We start from the raw sequence: 18,760 nt of genomic DNA on the forward strand, positions 1-18,760 counted from the left end.
TTGAGGGCAAAATTTTATATTGCTGCACTTGCGATCGTTTCGAATTCATGCATAGTATTCTTTCAACAATGTATTTGACGCGTAAGATTTTGTTGTGCTTCTGGTTGTTTAACATCGATGGTACATTTTTTTCTAGAGAAAATTTAGTTTACGGTATTATGAATTTTTTACATTAAAAAAAATACATTGGTACAAATTAATCTGAAACACTTATTCATCGAACACATTTGAAAAAATTTGCAGCTTTTGAAAACCCATTGACGCCAGGTCTTGCCATTCGCAATGGGATAAAGACAGCAATCATAGCTTCATCTCATATCCTGGGATCATGGAGACCACTGACTGTCTTCGCACCCTTGGAGGAAACTTGTTTAGTTAATCTAACATCACAGTCACGTACGGTTTCATCAGTATACGTACATTTCGCATTTCGTAATAATGACAGACATTTTTCTAATGATGATGTTACACAATATTGCAGTTGATATGCGAATGGTTACTACTAAAACTGTGGGAACTGTAACAGGAGGTGTTCTTGGCAAAAATAATTACGAAGTTGTTAAAGTTTCGTGCTTTTGGAATACTGGCTCATTTAATAAGTAGGCTTGATGATTGCTGAATATCTCGAAAATGTTACCTATCTGAAACCTCATCTCAGTGAAATTAGATACCTTTTTTTTTTTTCAATTTTTGGAAAAGTTTTAAAAATTCAAATTTTCGAATCGATTTGTGATATTTTAATTTTTTTACTCCTAAATTCATAATTTTTTTAATTTACCTTTTGTATATTTGTATAGAACTAGTATGGAGTGTAGAGTATATTTTTTCAACTTGAAATACAACTCGTTTAAAAATGCTTTAGATCACGAGGACGGAATTATGGTCATGAATTATCCAGTTGTAACTGACGTAAGCACATTTCCTTACTACATAGTTAGACTATAGACTGAAATAAATTGAGCAACTTGTCCTCTGGTGTGCTGCGAACTTTCGTAGGGTGAATTTCCCAACCCGTTTTTTCATGGATTTTCTAAACTAATTGGAAAAAAACTCAAACGACCCGGAGACTGTTCCAAGGTTCATAGCGCTTCCACCTACCAATGGTTCGTGAATTTCCCATTCGAAAGTGTTTATACAAGTTATAGAGCGGATTTCAATGATAAAGAATTTGGAAAAAAATTTTGTGCTCTTGTGGTTAACATCAGTGGCGTGCACAGAGTTGAAAGATTACCGGGCATTTTTCATTCATGACGATACCACCACCACCCACCCCCCCTAGCAAGCCAATTTTTTTCAAGTCAAAGACGAAACTAGACGTTTTAGGAAGGGTTAGGGTCGAGAGGAAATTTTCCAACTGATTTGGAAAAAATATGTATTTTGCCAAGAAAATAGTCAATTTTCAAAGTGAAATAAGAAACAAAAATTGACAATTTTGCTGATTAAAGTAGTATTCAATTCAGATGTATGACTGTTGATGAAAGTTGTCATTAAAAAAAAAATTAGAAGCTTCAAATATGGAATGTTGTATTGTGGAAAAGAGAAACAATAGACCCGAGCGAAGCGAGGGCAAAAGCATTTGAAAATTCGTATTTCGAGATGTGAAAAAACATTGTTTTTTATATTGTGATGAGTTCATTTATTTGGCTTTAGAATATTTTAGAATTTGAATATGTTTTTTTTTTTTAATTTTAAAAAAGAAAACTAATTTGAGTAAATTTTTCTATCTTGGGCTCTTCAAAAAGTGAAAAAATACATAAATTATTTAGCCTGAGCGAAGCGAGGGCAAAAGCTTTCAAAAATGTCTTATTCAAGTTCCAAAAAATGAGGTTTCTTTGTTAATTTACCAATGATAAATCTCGCGACTGATTTCGTTTTCGTCCATGCCAGAAGTTGATTATCATTATCATCTTGTCACTGAAGATGTTTGTACTTAGTCACTTCTTTTAAATTTTTCAAGATTTTAAATTTGATTTACATTTTTTAAAAAATTTTCAATTTGTAAACATTTTTTAATTTGAAAAACCTTTCAGTTTCTTGAAGTATTTTTTTTGCAAATTAAGTACCATATTCAATGTGTTTTGAAAATTTTGAGTAAGTATAGAATGAAAAATCTGTTTTTTTTTTTTTGAAATGATTGAATAATTAAAATTTTAACCAGCGTAGCACATTGGTAGATAAGTAATGTACGTATCAAACAATTTTGAAGAACTAGTGGTTCTCTGCGGGAAAAATGAAAATTTTACATTTTTCAAATGTTCAATATGAGTATTTTTGGAATTTTTCTGTTTAATTTTCATACTTTTATTCTTAAAATTTTTGAAAGCAGAATCATAAAGGGCCCGAGCGAAGCGAGGGCAAACGCTTTTCAAAATTTTTAGTTTGAAAAACCAAAACAACAGTAATTTTGATATGAAATTCTAGTTTTTCCATCACTCACTCAGTGGCGGACTGGGTCTGTTTGGGGTCCCTGGCAGATGCACCGAATGGGGCCCCCAAAATTTTTCCCTTCCCCTTAAGAGTCTTTCTCGTTCTGTTTTTTTCCAGGTTTGGATACTTGAATGTAAGTTGTGCGATTGATTTTTGCTTTTGTCTTCTTATTCAATATCTATTTTGTAGGTAGTAGGTACCTAATAGCAAAAAAGAACCGATTTTTTTTTTTAAGGTGGAGAACGGAGGAGAAATTTGCCATAAGAAAAAAATATCAATAAGTATGCCGAATTAAATGAACTTTTTAAAGTGAAATAAAAGATAAAATTACAATTTTGTAATTGATATACGTAATTCATATTTGGGCTGATGAAAAATTCTTATTTAGTTATTTCCCTTCTGAATTTATGAAAGTTTCAAAAATGTATTTTTTTCGATTGAGAGAAGGGATAGAAATTGACCCGAGCAAAGCGAGGGCGAAAGCTTTTAAAAATGTATATTTCGAAAGGCAAAAAGCGATGTTTTTGAAAAATTTGTTTACTTTTTTAGCTCAAAATTTTAGAACTTGAATGGCCATTTTTTAAAAATTTCAAATTTGAAAATGAAAAGCAAACAGGCCCAGAGCAGAGTGAGAGCAAAACCTAGTTTTTAGAAATAGAAAAACACATTTTTTTAGGTGAAAAGTGTGTTTTTTCAGTTAAAAAATTCCTTGAAATTTGAATACCTACTTAATAGATTTTTATAAAAGTTCGATCTCAATTTGAAAAAAACCACACAGGCCCAAGTGAAGTGAGGACAGAAAATTTCAAAAATTTGTATTTTGAGTGGAAAAAACAATGTTTTTTGTGGCGACTGATGAGTGATGAGTTTATTTTTTTGATCACACAATTTCAGAATTTGAATGTACTGAAATTGAAAATTTAGATTTTTAAAGAAAAGAAAACTGGCTCGAGCGAAGCGAGGGCAAAAGCTCACAAAAATTTTCGTTGGAGATAGTCCAAATATCATCTTTTTTTGGTTTAAACATGGCCCCGGGGGCCGCTTGGTGTTTCAGGGCCCCTCACAATTATGAATAATTTGAGAAACAGAAAATAACAATTCAGCCCGAGCGAAGCGAGGGCAAAAGCGCCTGAAAAATGAGAATTTTGTGAATAGATCTGTGATTTTATTTTTGTCCGCAAATTAACGATTTTGCCGACAAATTCCGAATTTTTAAAATATGAATGAGAGAGATATAATACCTCCTAAACCCCCCTTAAATCCACCCCTAAGACTTTCTGATCACTTTTCAAAATTTTTGTGAAATACGACATTTACTTACCAATTTTTTTTACGATTTTATTTTTCATATAAGTTATAACTTATTTAATATAACATAGAGAGGTACCTACCTAGGTACTATTCTATGGTGGGTGTGTGTAGCATTTATCAACTCGTTGTGTTTAGTGAAGTCAACGATTTATTTCAAGATACATTTTTCTTCTGTTTCCTACAATTTTTCTTATGAACTCATTAAATATCTGCCCACTACCACCACCACCACCACCACCACCCCCCCAAAACTTTACCGGGCATTTGCCCGGTAAAGTATTAGAGTGCACGCCACTGGTTAACATGCCTGTGAATCGGCGTTTGAATTACATTTCAAAAGAACAGGTAAATGTACCCTGGTATTGTTAGATTCAGTCTTACCGGCGCTCTTCAATAATGCTTTTGTGGGATTTATTGAAGGCTTTTGAGTATTTTGCTGTCTTTTTTCCATGAAATGAGGTATTTCTAAACGAGTTTCTCTTACTTTCAGTTCAAATGTACGTTTGGAAAAATTAGAGGAATTTCGCAGGAAGCTGTGAGTGATGGTTTCATTCAAAATGCAGGTATTGCTAAGACGCCGGTGGAAAGGCATGAAGGAATTTGTGTTGTAAATATCCCAGCATGATCACAGTGTGATTCCAAAATATGTTAATCAATTTGAACACTAATTATGATTAAAATACATTTTCTTGTTGTTTGGTAATTTAACTCCAGTTTGTACACCTCAACTCTCCTCTTTAATTCATGCGGTTGAAATGTTCATATTCTTATTTGTCCTTTTTACTGCACGTGTTCCACTTTTGTTTCAAAACATTCCCTTTTTTTTTTTTTCAAACTAATGTATTAAGCACCGCCGATAGGCATTCTCCTGCACATATAACAATGAACTTAATATTAGAATAAAATAAAAATATCAAGTATACGTGATAGGGAGTCAGGGTTATACCATCATAAATGCTGACTTTTTTTTGCATCAATTGACGAAAGGGTTCTGTTTCTTTCCAAATCCATATCTTACCGAAAAAAGCATTGTTTAAAAAAAAAAATGTTTGCCCGAATCCCTACAAATAGATGAAAGATCCCCCCTATTCATACCAGACGACCCTTCTGAAATTGAAAAATTCTTAGATCTAATTGAAAAAACTTGACCTTACCAACTCGATATAAAATCTCACACGACGCGTGTAATAGTCAGCTGTAATTACAAACACCCAAAAAATCCTGTTTTTGATCAAAATTGACAAAATGTCCTAATTTTTGCAACATTTTTAAAAAGTGTAATGCTTTGCCAAAAATTGCCAATAAAGGCATGTTTTTTTCCAAAATATTCCAAAAAAGGTCTCATTTTTGTCCGAATTGTCAGAAATTTCCATTTATGCAAAAAAGGGGAGTCCGATAAGACCATTTTTTGGGCTGAGACAGTTATCGACTTGACCACTCTCAAAATATTGTAAGCAAAAATGAGCAATTTTTTTGGCTCCAGGGGTTCCCAAAGTTGCGAGTAAAAAAATTATTTTACGAACCACTAAGTATTATTTTCAAAAACTTTTCGGCGTAAAACATCTGGTTGAACTCTATGAATGTTATGCGAAGTGATTTTCCTGTTTTCGACTCTTGGGGGCAGAAATGGGGGGGGGGGTTCATTTTTGGAAAATTTTGGAACCGCCATTTTGACCCTACCCCTTTGAACCCCGCTAAAAAAACTTTTTACAGTTTATATTGATATGTATCTGTAAGACCTCCACCCTACCAAATTTTAAGCTCAATAAAACTTTTTTCCGTTGGTAATCAGGTATCCAATTTTCCAATTTTTCATAATTCCGATATTTTTGAGAGCCCCTTGAAAACTAGAAACTTTTGGTTTCCGCCAAGCGTAACGTTTTGAAGTATGTATTCAATTATCTTTATCGGGTTCAAACAGATATTTTAGTTTTTGAAAGTAATACGAAGTGGTTCCTAAAATTCTTTTTTTATTCAAAACTTTGGGAACCCCTGTAGCCCCAAAAAATTCTCATTCTGGGTTAACTAACCACGGATTCGTATTTGGGACATTTATTAGAACATTTTAAGAGTGGTCAGGTCGATAACTGATGGGTCCAAAAAATGGCCTTATCGAGACTTCTCCTCTGTAAAACGTTTCAAGCTTTCTGAAAAAGTCATGTTTTTGATGAAATTTCCTAAAAGCCCCAATATTTGCCAAAATTGACAAAAAGTCTCATTTTTTTTACCTAAACTGACATTAAGTCTCGCTGCTTGTTAAAAAAGTCAGAAAGTCTTAGTATTTTTACCGAAATTTCTAAAGAATAGGTTCATGATTCTTTTGGTTTACATTGTCAGAAAATAATCCCAATGTTTGAAAATTTGTAAAAAATGTTCAATAAATCCTGTTTTTAGTCAAAATTGACAAGAAGTCCTAATTTTCGTCAAATTTTTAAAAATTTCCATCTTTTGCAAAAGTTGTCGAAAAGTTCAATGTTCTTCCAAAATTGCAAATAAAATCATGTTTTTTCGCCAAAATACGTGTTTACCATATTTTTTGAATGTTTAAGTCGTCAGCTGAGATTATGTATAAATAAATTGCTTGAAAAGTTTTTTATTCACCCAATTTCAATACATCAGCAAGAATCTTAAAGGTGAAAATACAATCAAAAATTGAAAAAATGATGAAATTATACTTTCGCCATCCGCTTGCTTGAAAAAATGTTTGGGATATTTGAAGACATTGGAAAAGCGAAAAATTTTAGTACATAGTTATCCCAAGAGGACTGACACCACTGTGGAAATCTCCGGGTTTAAACCTGGAGATTTCCACAGTGGTGTCAGTACCCATAAGGATTTAAATGGGTACTGACACCACTGTGGAAACCTCCGTGTGGAAGTTAATGGATACTGACACCACTGTGGAAATCTCCGGGTTAACCTGGAGATTTCCACAGTGGTGTCAGTTTATTGCTTTGCCCACCCCCTTCCCCCTTAAAAAATATCAATATTCTGCTAAAAGTCCTTCTTTTTTATTTTAAAATTTTGTTAAACACCCTGAAGTCTGAATTTTTTTGAAAAATTGTAAAAAATTGTCCAATAAATCTTGGTTTTTTGGTCAAGAATTGATAGAAAAGTCTTAATTGTCGTCAAATTTTCAAAAATCTCTAGTTTTTGAAAAAATTGTCGAAAAGTCCAATGTTCTTCGAAAATTGCAAGTACATAGGTAAAAGTATTTTTTTTGCCAAAATATCCAAAAAAGTCTAGTTTTTCGTCAAAATTGGCAGAAAGTCTCATTTCATATTGAAATGTTCGGGAACTCCTAATTCTTGTGCCAGATGTCATGTTTGTGCCGAAATCGCCAAAAAACATCAATCATTGCCAAAATTATCAAAAGGTTCTATTTTTTGCCAAAACTGACATAAAAATCTCGCGATTTGTTAAAAAAAAGTCAAAAAAGTCCAGTTAAATATGTTGACGAAATTACCAAATGGTCCTTGTTTTATTTGGTCAACATTGTCAGAAAGTTCAAGTTGTCAAAATGTACCTACTTTTTTCTGCCTCTTGAACTGGTGTAAAAAATTCTGCAGTCGGTCTGTGTCGAATGAAGTCGACAGTTGAGATTGTCTATAAACGGTTATCGGTTGCTTGAATTTTTTCATAACTAGGTCCTTTTACACGTGTTTGTCGAGCTGTTCAAGTAACATACTTTCATTACTTTTCTAGTACCTACTACCTATGCACTATGCATATTGCATTTGTGTCGTTTCCTTATCAATCATTCATGTGAAGACTGTAACGGTTGTAAAGTAGAGAAATATGACAACTTGTGATTTATTCTGAAAAATGAAGTATCCAGCACGTATTTGTGGGTAAAATTTTATCACTGCTCCACTAGCGACCGTTTCGAATTCAGAAATTGCATAGTATCCTTTCAACAATGTATTTCAAGCGTAAGATTTTGTTGTGTTTCTTGTTGTTCAATATCGATGGTTCATTTCTTTCTAGAGAAAATTTCGTTTTCGGTAATATGAATTTTTTAAATTAAAAAAAAAAAACTACGTTGGTGAAAATTACTCTAAAATACTTATTCATCGAACACCTTTGAAAAAATATTGCAGCTTTTGAAAACCCATTAACGCCAGGTCTTGCCATTCGCACTGGCATAAAAACAGCTATCAAAGCTTCATCTCATGTCCTCGGATCATGGAAACCTCTGACTCTCATCACACCCTTGGAGGAAACTAGTTTGGTTAATCTAACGTCACAGTCACGTATGGCTTTATCAGTATAAATGTTTGATTTCGTAATAATATGGTAACGACAGACATTTTTCTAATTACATTACGATATTACAGTTGATATGCGAATTATTACTCCTAAAACTGTGGCAACCGTGACTGGAGGTGTTTTTGGCAAAGATAATTACGAATTTTATAAGTATTCGTGCTTTTGGAATATCGGATCATGTAATGAGTAAGTAGGCTCGATGATTGATGAAAATCTCGAAAAAATTATCTGAAACATCATCAGTCATCACAGTGAAATTGGTTACTTTGATTTTTTGATGTTTCACGAATTTTTAATACGTAAGGTAATACAAAATTTGACCAAAAATAGGGAATAATCAGAATTTTACCAAACTGACGTAGAAAGCTGATGATATTTACCTTAATTTTGACCTGTCGAGTCGATTTGTGATGTATTCGAACCGTTCTGGAAGATTCGGCGGATTTTGATTTTTTTTCACGCCTAAGTATATTCATAATTTTTAAATTTGCTCTTTGTGTGTTTGAATAGAACTAGTTTGGAGTGTCGAGTATATTTCTTCAACTTGAAGTACAAATCGTTTAAAAAGGCTTTAGATCACGATGACGGAATTATGGTCATGAATTGTCCAGTTGCAACTGATGTAAGTACTTTTTTGTATTCAATAGACTAGACTGAAATGGACCAACTTGTCCTCTGGTGTGCTGCGAATTTTCATAGGGTGATTTTCCTAACCCATTGTTTCATGGCTTGTCTAAATTATTCGGGAGAAAACTCAAACGTCCCGGAGACTGTTCCAAGGTGCATAGCGCTTTCACCTACCGATGGTACGTGAATTTCCCCCTCGAAAGTGTTTATACGAGTTATAGAGCGGATTTCAATGACGAAGAATTTGGAAAAAAATTTTGTGCTGTTGTGATTAACCTGCCTATGAATCGGCGTTTAAATTTCATTTCAAAAGAACAGGTAAATGTAGCTTGGTATTGTTTAGATTAAGTCTATTCGTGCTCTTCTAAGTAATGCTTTTGTGAGATTAAGGGCCGAATTCATAGACGTTACTTAAGGGACACTTGGCTAAGTGGTGAATTTTGATTCAATTTTTCTTACGAACGAATAAAAATTTTATATTTTTAAAATGATAAATCAACACTTCGCAGTCCAATCTCTCAATTTATTAAAAAACAAAAATTCAAGAATTCAATCGAGCCTGGAAAAATTGCTTCAAAATTCACCACTTAGCCAAGTGATCCCTAAGTAACGTCTATGAATACAGCCCTTAGTTATTGAAGGTCTTCGCGTGTTCTGGTGTCTGTTTTCCATTTCAAGTCGAGTGAAATGAGGTATTTCTAAGCGGATTTCTTTTAATTTCAGTTCAAATGTACGTTTGGGAAAATTAAAGGAATTTCACAGGAAGCTGCAAGTGACGAATTCATACAAGACGCGGGTGTGGCTAGGACGCCAGTCGAAAGACATGAAGGAATTTGTGTATTAAATATCCCAGCATGATTGATAGTGTTATTTCAGAGTGTACATAATAATTAATGCGAACGTTTTATGATTAGGTGAAATAAATCTAATTTATTATGATTTTTTTTCTTGGGTTGAACATTTTTCAAAAAAATCCTTTTTTGGTCAAAATTGACAAAATGTCTCAATTTTTGCCAAATAAAAATTTCCAAGTGTAATGTATTTGCCAATAAAAGCATGTGTTTTTCCAAAACATCCAAAAAAAGTCATTTTTTGTCAGGATTGCCAGAAGTTTTCATTTTATGGAAATAATTTGTAAAACGTCTCAATTTTTCTGAAAAAAATCATGTTTTTGCTGAAATTGCCCAATAAAAACCCGAATCTTTACCAAAATTGGCCAAAACTGACAAAAAGTCTCGCTGTTGGTTATGAAAGTCAGAGAACCCTGTTTTCTGTTTTACCGGAATTTCTAGAGAGGTCTATGATTATTTTGGTCAACATTGTCAGAAACAGTCCCAATTTTTTGAAAAATTGTAAAAAATTGTTCAATAAAATTGCGGTTTTGCCAAAATTGGCCAAAAGTCCTCATTTTTGCCAAAATTGGCCAAAAGTCCTTATTTTTGACTAGTTGTCAAAAAGTCATCCAAAAAAGTCTCATTTTCAATCAAAATTGGCAGAACGCCTATTTTTATGTTGTTATTTTTACAAACTTCTGTTACCTGTTCCCCTTGGTCACTGTGCCATGTACAGCTACACGGCTAGAAACACGGGTATTTTATCCTGTTTAATTAATGAAAGGAGGTTGGATTTTTGGAGAAAGGAGAGTAAGATTGAAGGGTTTTGAGCTATTTCATGTAGAGTTTTAGGAAGGTTTAGTGACTTTCTTGAATTGGTATGATCTTGACAGGTGAGTAAGATATGGGAGATAGTGAGTTGGACTTGATATGTAGAGCATATTGGAGGGGATTCTTTTTTGAAGAGATAAGAGTGGGTGAGGAGGGTATGGCCTGTATGTGCACCACATAAGGCAATGGCCTGCTTCCTGGGCAATTTGTAAGTGTTAGTGATGTGACTTTGGCTGGGAATTCACCACAACCATATGTCATGACTTCCACCCGCACAACAATTGTCGACGTCAACAATGTTTTTTTCCGAAATAATGATGGAAAAGTGATCAATTAATTATTTAGTAGGAATCTTTTGTCCATACAAAAGCCAGGTAAATAAAAATTTTCGAAATTTTCTCATTATTTCTGATTCCTTGACATGCCAGATCGACATGTAGACAACTATGTCGACCAATTTTTCAAAATTAAAATTTCTGTTTTAGTGTTTAAAAGTTTCGTAAACATTCAAAAATATGATCTTGTTCAATGAGGAAAACAAATTTTTTAGGGCATTGATGAAATTATTCACTTTTCCACAGTTTTGAGTTGTAGATGATATGAGGTTGATATTGTGGATGTATTTGTTGATGTCAAATTTCACACCAACATTAACATCAACATGTCGACATGAAAATGGATTAGTTTAGTACTCTTAGATAAAGTATTGCACCATCTTTGATATAAAGAATTTCTGTTCAACTTTTTGATTACAGACTCCTTGTCTGTACTACTTTGGAAGTGGACTTAGCATCGATACTGTTTTCAGCACAAGCAATAGCCACATCAGAGGAAATCATTTTTTGGAAAAAAAATTTAAAATTTTTAAACTCAAATTTTATAACTCTATGATACAAAAGGTCAACATAAATTTTGATGTGAATGTCGATCCATCCACATCCATCACTTTTGGATGCCCCATGTCGATGTGAGTTTTGACCCTGTGTCGAGCCTATTGTTGACACAAATGCAGATCAACATCAGTCGACAATTACATCAACAATTAGCTCGACACAGGGTTGAAATTCACATCGACATGTGGCATCCAAAAGTGACGGATGTAGATGGGTCGACATTTACATCAAAATTAGCATGGTCATTGTTGTACGGGCATCACATCAGACATAGAGACTGGTGTTTCTGGTACAGGTGAAATCTTTAGTGACTGCTTTGCTGCTAATAAGTCTGCAGTTTCATTTCCCAAAATTCCAGAGTGGGCTGGAATCTGGGCAATAGTAACATCCATGCATCCACCTTTTATTCTCCTTATCTGGACCCCTATTCCAATGGTACATTTTGATGCAGACCTCCCAAATTGAGCTTGTAAAGAATGCCTCTGTGCATTGAGCGAACTTGTGTATTATACCTTACCTCACGTATAATCAGGTTTGAAATTGGGTATGGTAACCACATGTTGAGGGTGCCATTGAATTCTTTGAAAGCTCGATTTGGACGTTTGCATCAAATATTAGCATGATTTCCGACTGGAATAAAGGTCTAGATAGGGAATAAAAGGTCGATGCATCCATGTCACATCAGAGAGGTGAGGTTTCTAAGGCAATTGGACGTTGCTTAGGTTTAAATCTTAGTTGAAAGATGGAATTTAGTGAATCTGTGAAGATCAGAACTGTGTTGAGTCTGCTCTCAATTGCCATGTTTAAAGATGTAAGTAAGTATATAGCATATAGTTTACATGAAAGAATACCAAACAAGCACAGAAATGGAAATCGTAAAACCTCGCTATCACAAATGGCCAAAAACAACCACAACAATCCACGGATTTCGACCATTGACTTTTTAGAAATGGACTGCTAGAGGCCCATAAGCTTAACATGATAGCCATTGTCTTGAACATAGTAAATTGAGAGTTGTAATCTGCACATGCGCCAGTTTTGTTATGACATGTACCTCTGTGGTATGGTTCCACACAGGTATTACGTCATCTGGTACAATTACAAACGTCAATCCTGTGCACATTTTTCAGATTGGAGCATGCGCAGAAGCCAAACCTTGACTAACTGATGAACTATGTTCAAGATCATTGGCTTATGCACCACTAGCAGTCCATAATATCAAAAAAGTGAATGATTTCAACCCATTGGTGTAAAATAATATGAAATGAAATCATTATACTGAGCTATAAAGTTTTTGACGACTTGAGTGTTGAGTTGAATGTGTTCAAAGTAATGATGTATTTATCAAATGAGAGAATATTTTTAGCCAAATTTTTGTAAAAAATGATGGCTATTGCGGTAGGCCCAACTTTGGATAAAAAGGTCGGGGGTCAAAAATTTTGATAGTTCTCGACGTTTTGAGCTCAGACTAGACCATTCCGGGTGTGTCAGTTTTTATATATGTATATGTTCAGGACAGCACACTTATGAACCCATGTATGGGTTAATCTTGCATAAGAAGTGAACCAGTAGGTTTACCAGCCTGGCTCACTTTGTAAAGGCTAAAGTTACATAACAAGTGAGCCACCTGTTTCAAACTAGTTTTGTCAAAGTTAGCTGCGCGCACCAAATGTTTCTCAGAGATGTTCGCTAGATGTAGTACTAACATGAGGCCTATAGAATAGGAAGTACTGGTCGGCATACCCAAAGCCCTGTTGAAATTGGGTATGCACGATGATAAATTTGAATAATGATTTTTCTGCATTTTATTGCTCTATGGGAATACTGTTGATACCAAAAATTTTGATGTGGTTCAGACTTTTTGACAACCAAGCAATTTTCACAAAATTCAATATAGTTCAAAAAATTTTTAAATTTTTTTGAAAAAATGTTCTCCAAAAATTTTTTATTCTGTTTCTTGATACAGATAAATTATATATTTCAATGACTGTGCAATTAGAATTTCGATTAGTTAATTAGAACAGAAATTGAAAATGATTTTAAAAATTTTGAAATTTTGAAAAATTGGCTCATAAGCCTGCCGCGATGCCTATATATATATTTATATATAGCCGCATACAGGTAAACTCATAACGTTTTGTATAAACAGCAATCTCAAGACCCCTCTATAACTTCGTTGCTGTGCATGCGCTCGACGCGTCACCCCATAGGCCTGATAGTACTCGATGTTAGGCCGCGTTATATTCGTTAACTTGATTTTTGGGTCACCTGTGGAGAGGTATCTCATTGCCGAAACGTCAATTTTTCAGAAAAGCTTTTTTTTTTAAAGTTCCATACATCTCTGTTTTTCGCAAATACTTTTTCAACAAAGCATCCTACAGAAAAATAACCAGCTCTGAGCAGAAAGGAAATTTTATTCTCTACAATTTCCTTTATTGCATTTTTCTCCTAGGATGCATACTTTCCCCATAAAATCAATGTTTAGATTGAAAAACACGAAAATTCGGACCTGTATAATCAACTCTGAATTAAAATTAAGCAGTTAAAAATTTATTTTAGACGATTTTTGACCACGCCATGTGAAAGAGCACATCTTCAACCACCAAAATCACCAAAATGAACGTAAAAAAATGATTTGTGGCAAATTGGCAATAAGCACCTTTTCCACATGTCCTGGTACCCATTAATTAGGCTATGTACTCATTTGAAAATTGAGTAAAATGTGAAAGTGTATAAACAGCAATCTCACGTCCCTGCTCAAACTTTGCCAGTAGACTCCCCATACCTTGTAGATTCATATGGCACCTCATCGAAAAGTCACGTCCTTAAAAGGTTACGAGTTTGTCAAAACGTTATGAGTTTGCTGTTTAATCAAGAAAAAGGTTACGAGTTTCCCCCCTAGAATATTTATATGTTTATATGTTTACATGTAAAAACCATACATTACGAGATCCGTTTTATATAAAATCGGGCATTGCGAGATCCTGAGATCCTTTTGCCGGATCTCGCAAGTTCTCTCATATGCCATGGTACTCGTGAGATCCGGGGGACCCTGTACACACATTTTCAGCCGGATCTCGTTTTGCCCACTATTCATATACTTATATACAATTTTTGAAAATAGATAAACGACGCATCTTGCGAGATCCACCCCCAAATCAGGTTTAGGCCGTTGGTGGATCTCGGTTTATGCGGATCGCGAAATTGATGGCGGCAATGCATAGAAAGGCACTGTTTACACACTGCAACGCTCGTTCGAACGAAGTTGTAGGGTTATTATTTGAGTTTTTAGCATTTTTCGAAATTTTTTGGGTCGGATCTCGCAATGCCTGTGTATATGTCGGATCTCGCAATGTACTATAAGACAGTATACATATATAGAAGTTTCACCGAAACTTGAATTTTTTACTTTTTTAATCAAGAGACGTTCTAATGAATGAAATGAGATAAAACTTGGAGAATAGGGTTCTTTTGGGAGCTAGAGTTGACCCCTGCAGTGGGGATGGTCAAAGTTAAAAATTACAGAAAGGTCATTTTTTTGGAGGGGCATAATATGGCCCCAAATGAACGAAAAAGGTCCAAAATCATACCATAGGTCAGTACCTCCATTATGATCAACATATCCAAATTTCAGCTTCCTAGGTCACCCCCTCCCCATTTTAAGTGAGAAAAACCACATTTTACCCCTAAAATTGACCTTAGGAGTCCAAATTTTCAGCATACAATGAGAGGGTGCCCCTTGAGTGCTTTCTGCAGGTTTCAACCTTCCAACCCCATTTGACCCCTCTCCAGGATCAAAAAAGTGGATTTTTGTGTGTTTTTTGACGTTTAGTCAGGCCTACAGTCCCTCCAAATTGACCTAGAGGGTCCAAATTTTCACAGTACATTGGGAGGATGTACCCGAAGTGCCTTTTGCAGGTTTCAACCTTCCAACCCCATTTGACCCCTCTCCAGGGTCAAAAAAGTGGATTTTTTCATCCATTTCACGTCTTTTTTTGAAAATTTCAACATTTAGCCAAGCCTACAGCCCCTCCAAATTGACCTAGAGGGTCCAAATTTTTACAGTACAATGGGAGGATGTACCCAAAGTGCCTTTTGCATGTTTCAACCGTCCAACCCCATTTTTACAGAAAGGTCATTTTTTTGGAGGGGCATAATATGACCCCAAATGAATGAAAAGGGTCCAAATTCATACCATTGGTCAGTACCCCTATTGTGATCAACATATCCAAATTTCAGCTTCCCAGGTCATCCCCACTCCATTTTAGTTGGGAAACACCACATTTTCCCCCCTCACCCCTAAAATTGAGCTAGGGGGTCCAAATTCTCAGCATACAATAAGAGGGTGCCCCTTGAATGCTTTTTGCAGGATTCAACCTTCCAACCCCATTTGACCTCTCTCCCGGGTCAAAAAAGTGGATTTTTGCATGTTTTTTGACATTTAGCCAGACCTACAGCCCCTCCAAATTGACCTAGAGGGTCCAAATTTTCACAGTACATTGGGAGGGTGTACCCGAAGTGCCTTTTGCAGGTTTCAACCTTCCAACCCCATTTGACCCCTCTCCAGGGACAAAAAAGTGGATTTTTTTCATGGATTTTACGTGTTTTTTGAAAATTTTGACCTTTAGCCAAGCCTACAGCCCCTCCAAATTGACCTAGAGGGTCCAAATTTTCACAGTACAGTTGGAGGATGTACCCGAAGTGCCTTTTGCCAGTTTCAACCTTCCACCCCCATTTGACCTGTTTCAGGGTCAAGACAGGTTTGTAACCACATTTTTTGAAGGGGGAAGTAGAGAGTTCGGTGAAGCCCGAGGAGGGTGCAGGGGGGACGGAGTACCCCCGCGAATATAGGAAGGAAACACTGGAAGAAGAGAGTTGGGCGAAGCCCAAGGGGGGTGCCGGGGGGACGCTAACATAAGAAAGAAATCGAACACGAAAAAAAGACATTAGCAGGAGGTAATTGGGCAAAGCCCAAGGGGGGTGCAGGGGGGACAAAGTCCCCCCAAATACAGGCGAAGCACAGGAGCGAAGCGAGGGTGCGAGTAGTTCAAGAGCCCTCAATGTTTCTTGCACAAAAATTTGGCTCTTACGTAGCGGCAGACTGCTACGACTTTTTTTTTTAGCTTTTGTAGGATTTTCTGGATTGAATGGGGGAACAGAAAATAGCTGAATTGAGTTCAGAATGGAAGAGGAGTTATGGAGATACGAGTCATAAGCATGTGGAAGATTAGGATCAATTTTTGAGTCTATGGTGAAAGGGAGACAGCCAATTTCATCACAAAAATTTTTGCCAGCTATATGCGTGATTGTACAAGGGGATACGTGATGTTTGGTGACTTGGTAGAAGGTGATTGAAATTGACAGCAGTAAGGACACCTTCAGTCATTATAATTCGAATCATTACACAGTTTTATTTCATCATATCATTTGTCAAATGCTGAAGTCGGTTGACATTGTAAACGGTTGCTTGAATTTTCTCATAATAGCAGTTAACCTATACTTACACGTATTTTTCGAACTGTTAAAACTGACCTATCTAGTACCATAAGCAATATGAATATTGCATTTTTGTGTTGTCTCCTTATCTAAATGATTCACCGGCAACTTTGTAACCTAGAAAAACACGACAATGTGTAATTAACTCAGAAAAATAAAGGTTATCTAGCAGGTATTTGTGGGAAAAATTTCACCACTGCTTCGCTTGCGATCGTTTCGAGTTCAGAAATTGCATAGTATCCTTTCAACAATGTATTTGACGAGTAAGATTTTGTTGTGCTTCTTGTTCTTTAACACCGATGGTTTATTTTTTTCCAAAGAAACTTTAGTTTTCGGTAATATGGATTTTTTACATTTAAAAACAATACATTGTTACAAATTACTCTAAAATACTTATTCATTGACTAACACCTTTAAAAAATATTGCAGCTTTTGAAAACCCATCAACGCATGGTCTTGCTATTCGCACTGCTATAAAAACAGCAATCAAAGTTTCATCTCATTTCCTCGGATCATGGAGACCAATGACTCTCTTCACACCATTGGACGAAACTAGTTTGGTTAATCTAACGTCTCAGTCACGTATGATTTTATCAGTATAAAGTTTGGATTTCGTGATAATGACGGCCATTTTTCTGATGATATTACAATTAATATTATTTGTACAGTTGATATGCGAATTCTTACTTCTAAAACTGTGGCAACCGTGACTGGAGGTGTTTTTGGCCAAGATAATTACCAATTTCATAAGTATTCGTGCTATTGGAATACTGGCTCAAGTATGGCTTGAGGATTGCTGAATGCGACGGAAAAATTATCTTCTTTTTTCAATTTTTGGCGAATTTTTAAAAATTTAAATTTTTGCCATAAATGAGAAAAATTTTAAATTTTACCAAACTGACTTGGAAAGCTGAAATTTGATGTTTATTTTACTTTTGGGCTCTCGATTAGATATGTGATCTTTTCGAACCGTTCTGGAGACTCCAGCAGATTTTAATTTTTTTCCTTCCTCAATTCATTTTTTTTGGTTTTGTTTTTTGTATATTTGTATAGAACCAGTATGGAGTGTCGAGTATATTTCTTCAACTTGAAATACAATACATAAGTACAAAAAGGCTTTAGATTACGATGACGGAATTATGATCATGAATTCTCCAGTTGCAACTGATGTAAGTACTTTTCCTTATTCGATGAACTAGACTAAGATTCACCAACTTGTCCTGTGGTGTGTTGCGAATTTTTGTAGGGTCATTTTCCTAACCCGTTGTTTTATGGACTTTCTGAACTATTTGGAAAAAAACTGAAATGACCCGGAGACTTCTCCGAGGTTCATAGCGCTTTCACCTACCGATGGTACGTGAATTTCCCCCTTGATAGTATTTATGAGAGTTATACCGCTGATTTCTACGATGAAGAATTTGGAAAAAAATTTTGTGCTGTTGTGATTAACTTGCCTGTGAATCAGCATTTGAATTACATTTCAAGAGAACAGGTAAATGTACCTTGGTATTGTTTGGATTGAATCTACTCAGGCTCTTCGATAACGCTTTTATGGAATTTATTGAAGGCCTTTGCGTATTCTCTTGTCTTTTTTCCATTTTGATTCGCGTGAAATGGGGTATTTCTAAACGGGTTTCTGTTCATTTCAGTTCCTACAAACGTTTGGAAAACTTGTAGGAATTTCGCAGAAAGCTGTGACTAATGGTTTCCTTCAAAATGCAGGTGTTGCTAAGACGCCAGTGGAAAGGCACAAAGGAATTAGCGTTTGTAATCTCCACGCATGATTATACCTTAATGTGATTTGAAATATGTGAATTATGAATATTAATGATTAAAATAAATGTTCTCGTTGTTTAGTACCTACTTAATTATTTTCAATGAATCACATGATGAGGGGGGAATTATTCTTTTACATTATCGAAGGAAGTTTTGTGACGAACTTCTTTATTGCAAATACATACAAGTTGTCTCGTCATCGAATTAACCTATTTCACCTACTTATTACATGGACAATCCCTCTTGAATTTATGGGCGAAAAAGTCGACAGACTTTGACTAAATTTAACAGAAACCT

General features: G+C 35.2%; 2 protein-coding genes and 1 long non-coding RNA gene across 5 annotated transcripts; all 3 read left to right on the top strand.

Moving 5' to 3' along the window:
* Window positions 1-6,225, top strand: LOC135837050 (uncharacterized). Of its 3 annotated transcripts, XM_065352187.1 has the most exons (7): window positions 1-153; window positions 244-396; window positions 482-599; window positions 798-909; window positions 997-1,192; window positions 4,034-4,083; window positions 4,229-6,171. In XM_065352187.1, the coding sequence occupies exons 1-7, from the start codon at window positions 48-50 to the stop codon at window positions 4,361-4,363; spliced, it is 870 nt and encodes a 289-aa protein (XP_065208259.1). In that variant the 5' UTR covers window positions 1-47; the 3' UTR covers window positions 4,364-6,171. The 3 variants fall into 3 exon arrangements, with proteins under 3 accessions (XP_065208259.1, XP_065208260.1, XP_065208261.1); XM_065352188.1 differs by lacking the exon at window positions 4,034-4,083 and having other exon boundaries at window positions 997-1,103; window positions 4,229-6,221; XM_065352189.1 differs by lacking the exons at window positions 997-1,192; window positions 4,034-4,083 and having other exon boundaries at window positions 4,229-6,225.
* A 1,360-nt stretch (window positions 6,226-7,585) lies between these two features.
* LOC135837054 (uncharacterized) lies at window positions 7,586-9,573 on the top strand. Its single transcript, XM_065352191.1, has 6 exons — window positions 7,586-7,742; window positions 7,839-7,991; window positions 8,076-8,193; window positions 8,518-8,629; window positions 8,707-8,952; window positions 9,358-9,573. Exons 1-6 carry the CDS (start codon window positions 7,658-7,660, stop codon window positions 9,490-9,492), a joined length of 849 nt encoding a protein of 282 aa, XP_065208263.1. The 5' UTR covers window positions 7,586-7,657; the 3' UTR covers window positions 9,493-9,573.
* A 7,252-nt stretch (window positions 9,574-16,825) lies between these two features.
* LOC135837051 (uncharacterized) lies at window positions 16,826-18,543 on the top strand. Its single transcript, XR_010557128.1, has 5 exons — window positions 16,826-17,022; window positions 17,117-17,269; window positions 17,356-17,856; window positions 17,934-18,179; window positions 18,337-18,543. It is a non-coding gene; the product is annotated as an uncharacterized LOC135837051 (long non-coding RNA).
* The last annotated feature ends 217 nt before the right edge of the window (window positions 18,544-18,760 follow it).

This window comes from Planococcus citri, chromosome 2, assembly GCF_950023065.1.
Source record: "Planococcus citri chromosome 2, ihPlaCitr1.1, whole genome shotgun sequence".
NCBI lineage: Eukaryota > Metazoa > Arthropoda > Insecta > Hemiptera > Pseudococcidae > Planococcus > Planococcus citri.

What these genes read in the sequence shown, in the direction of transcription:
- LOC135837050 (XM_065352187.1), top strand. Translation starts at nt 48, where the DNA reads ATGCATAGTATTCTTTCAACAATGTATTTGACGCGTAAGATTTTGTTG. An exon ending in AATACTGGCTCATTTAATAA is followed by an intron (nt 600 to 797) that starts GTAGGCTTGATG and finishes ATATTTGTATAG; the next exon opens with AACTAGTATGGAGTGTAGAG. An exon ending in AAAAAAATTTTGTGCTCTTG is followed by an intron (nt 1,193 to 4,033) that starts TGGTTAACATCA and finishes AGTGCACGCCAC; the next exon opens with TGGTTAACATGCCTGTGAAT.
- LOC135837054 (XM_065352191.1), top strand. Translation starts at nt 7,658, where the DNA reads ATGTATTTCAAGCGTAAGATTTTGTTGTGTTTCTTGTTGTTCAATATC. An exon ending in TAGAGAAAATTTCGTTTTCG is followed by an intron (nt 7,743 to 7,838) that starts GTAATATGAATT and finishes AAAATATTGCAG; the next exon opens with CTTTTGAAAACCCATTAACG. An exon ending in ATTTCATTTCAAAAGAACAG is followed by an intron (nt 8,953 to 9,357) that starts GTAAATGTAGCT and finishes TTTTAATTTCAG; the next exon opens with TTCAAATGTACGTTTGGGAA.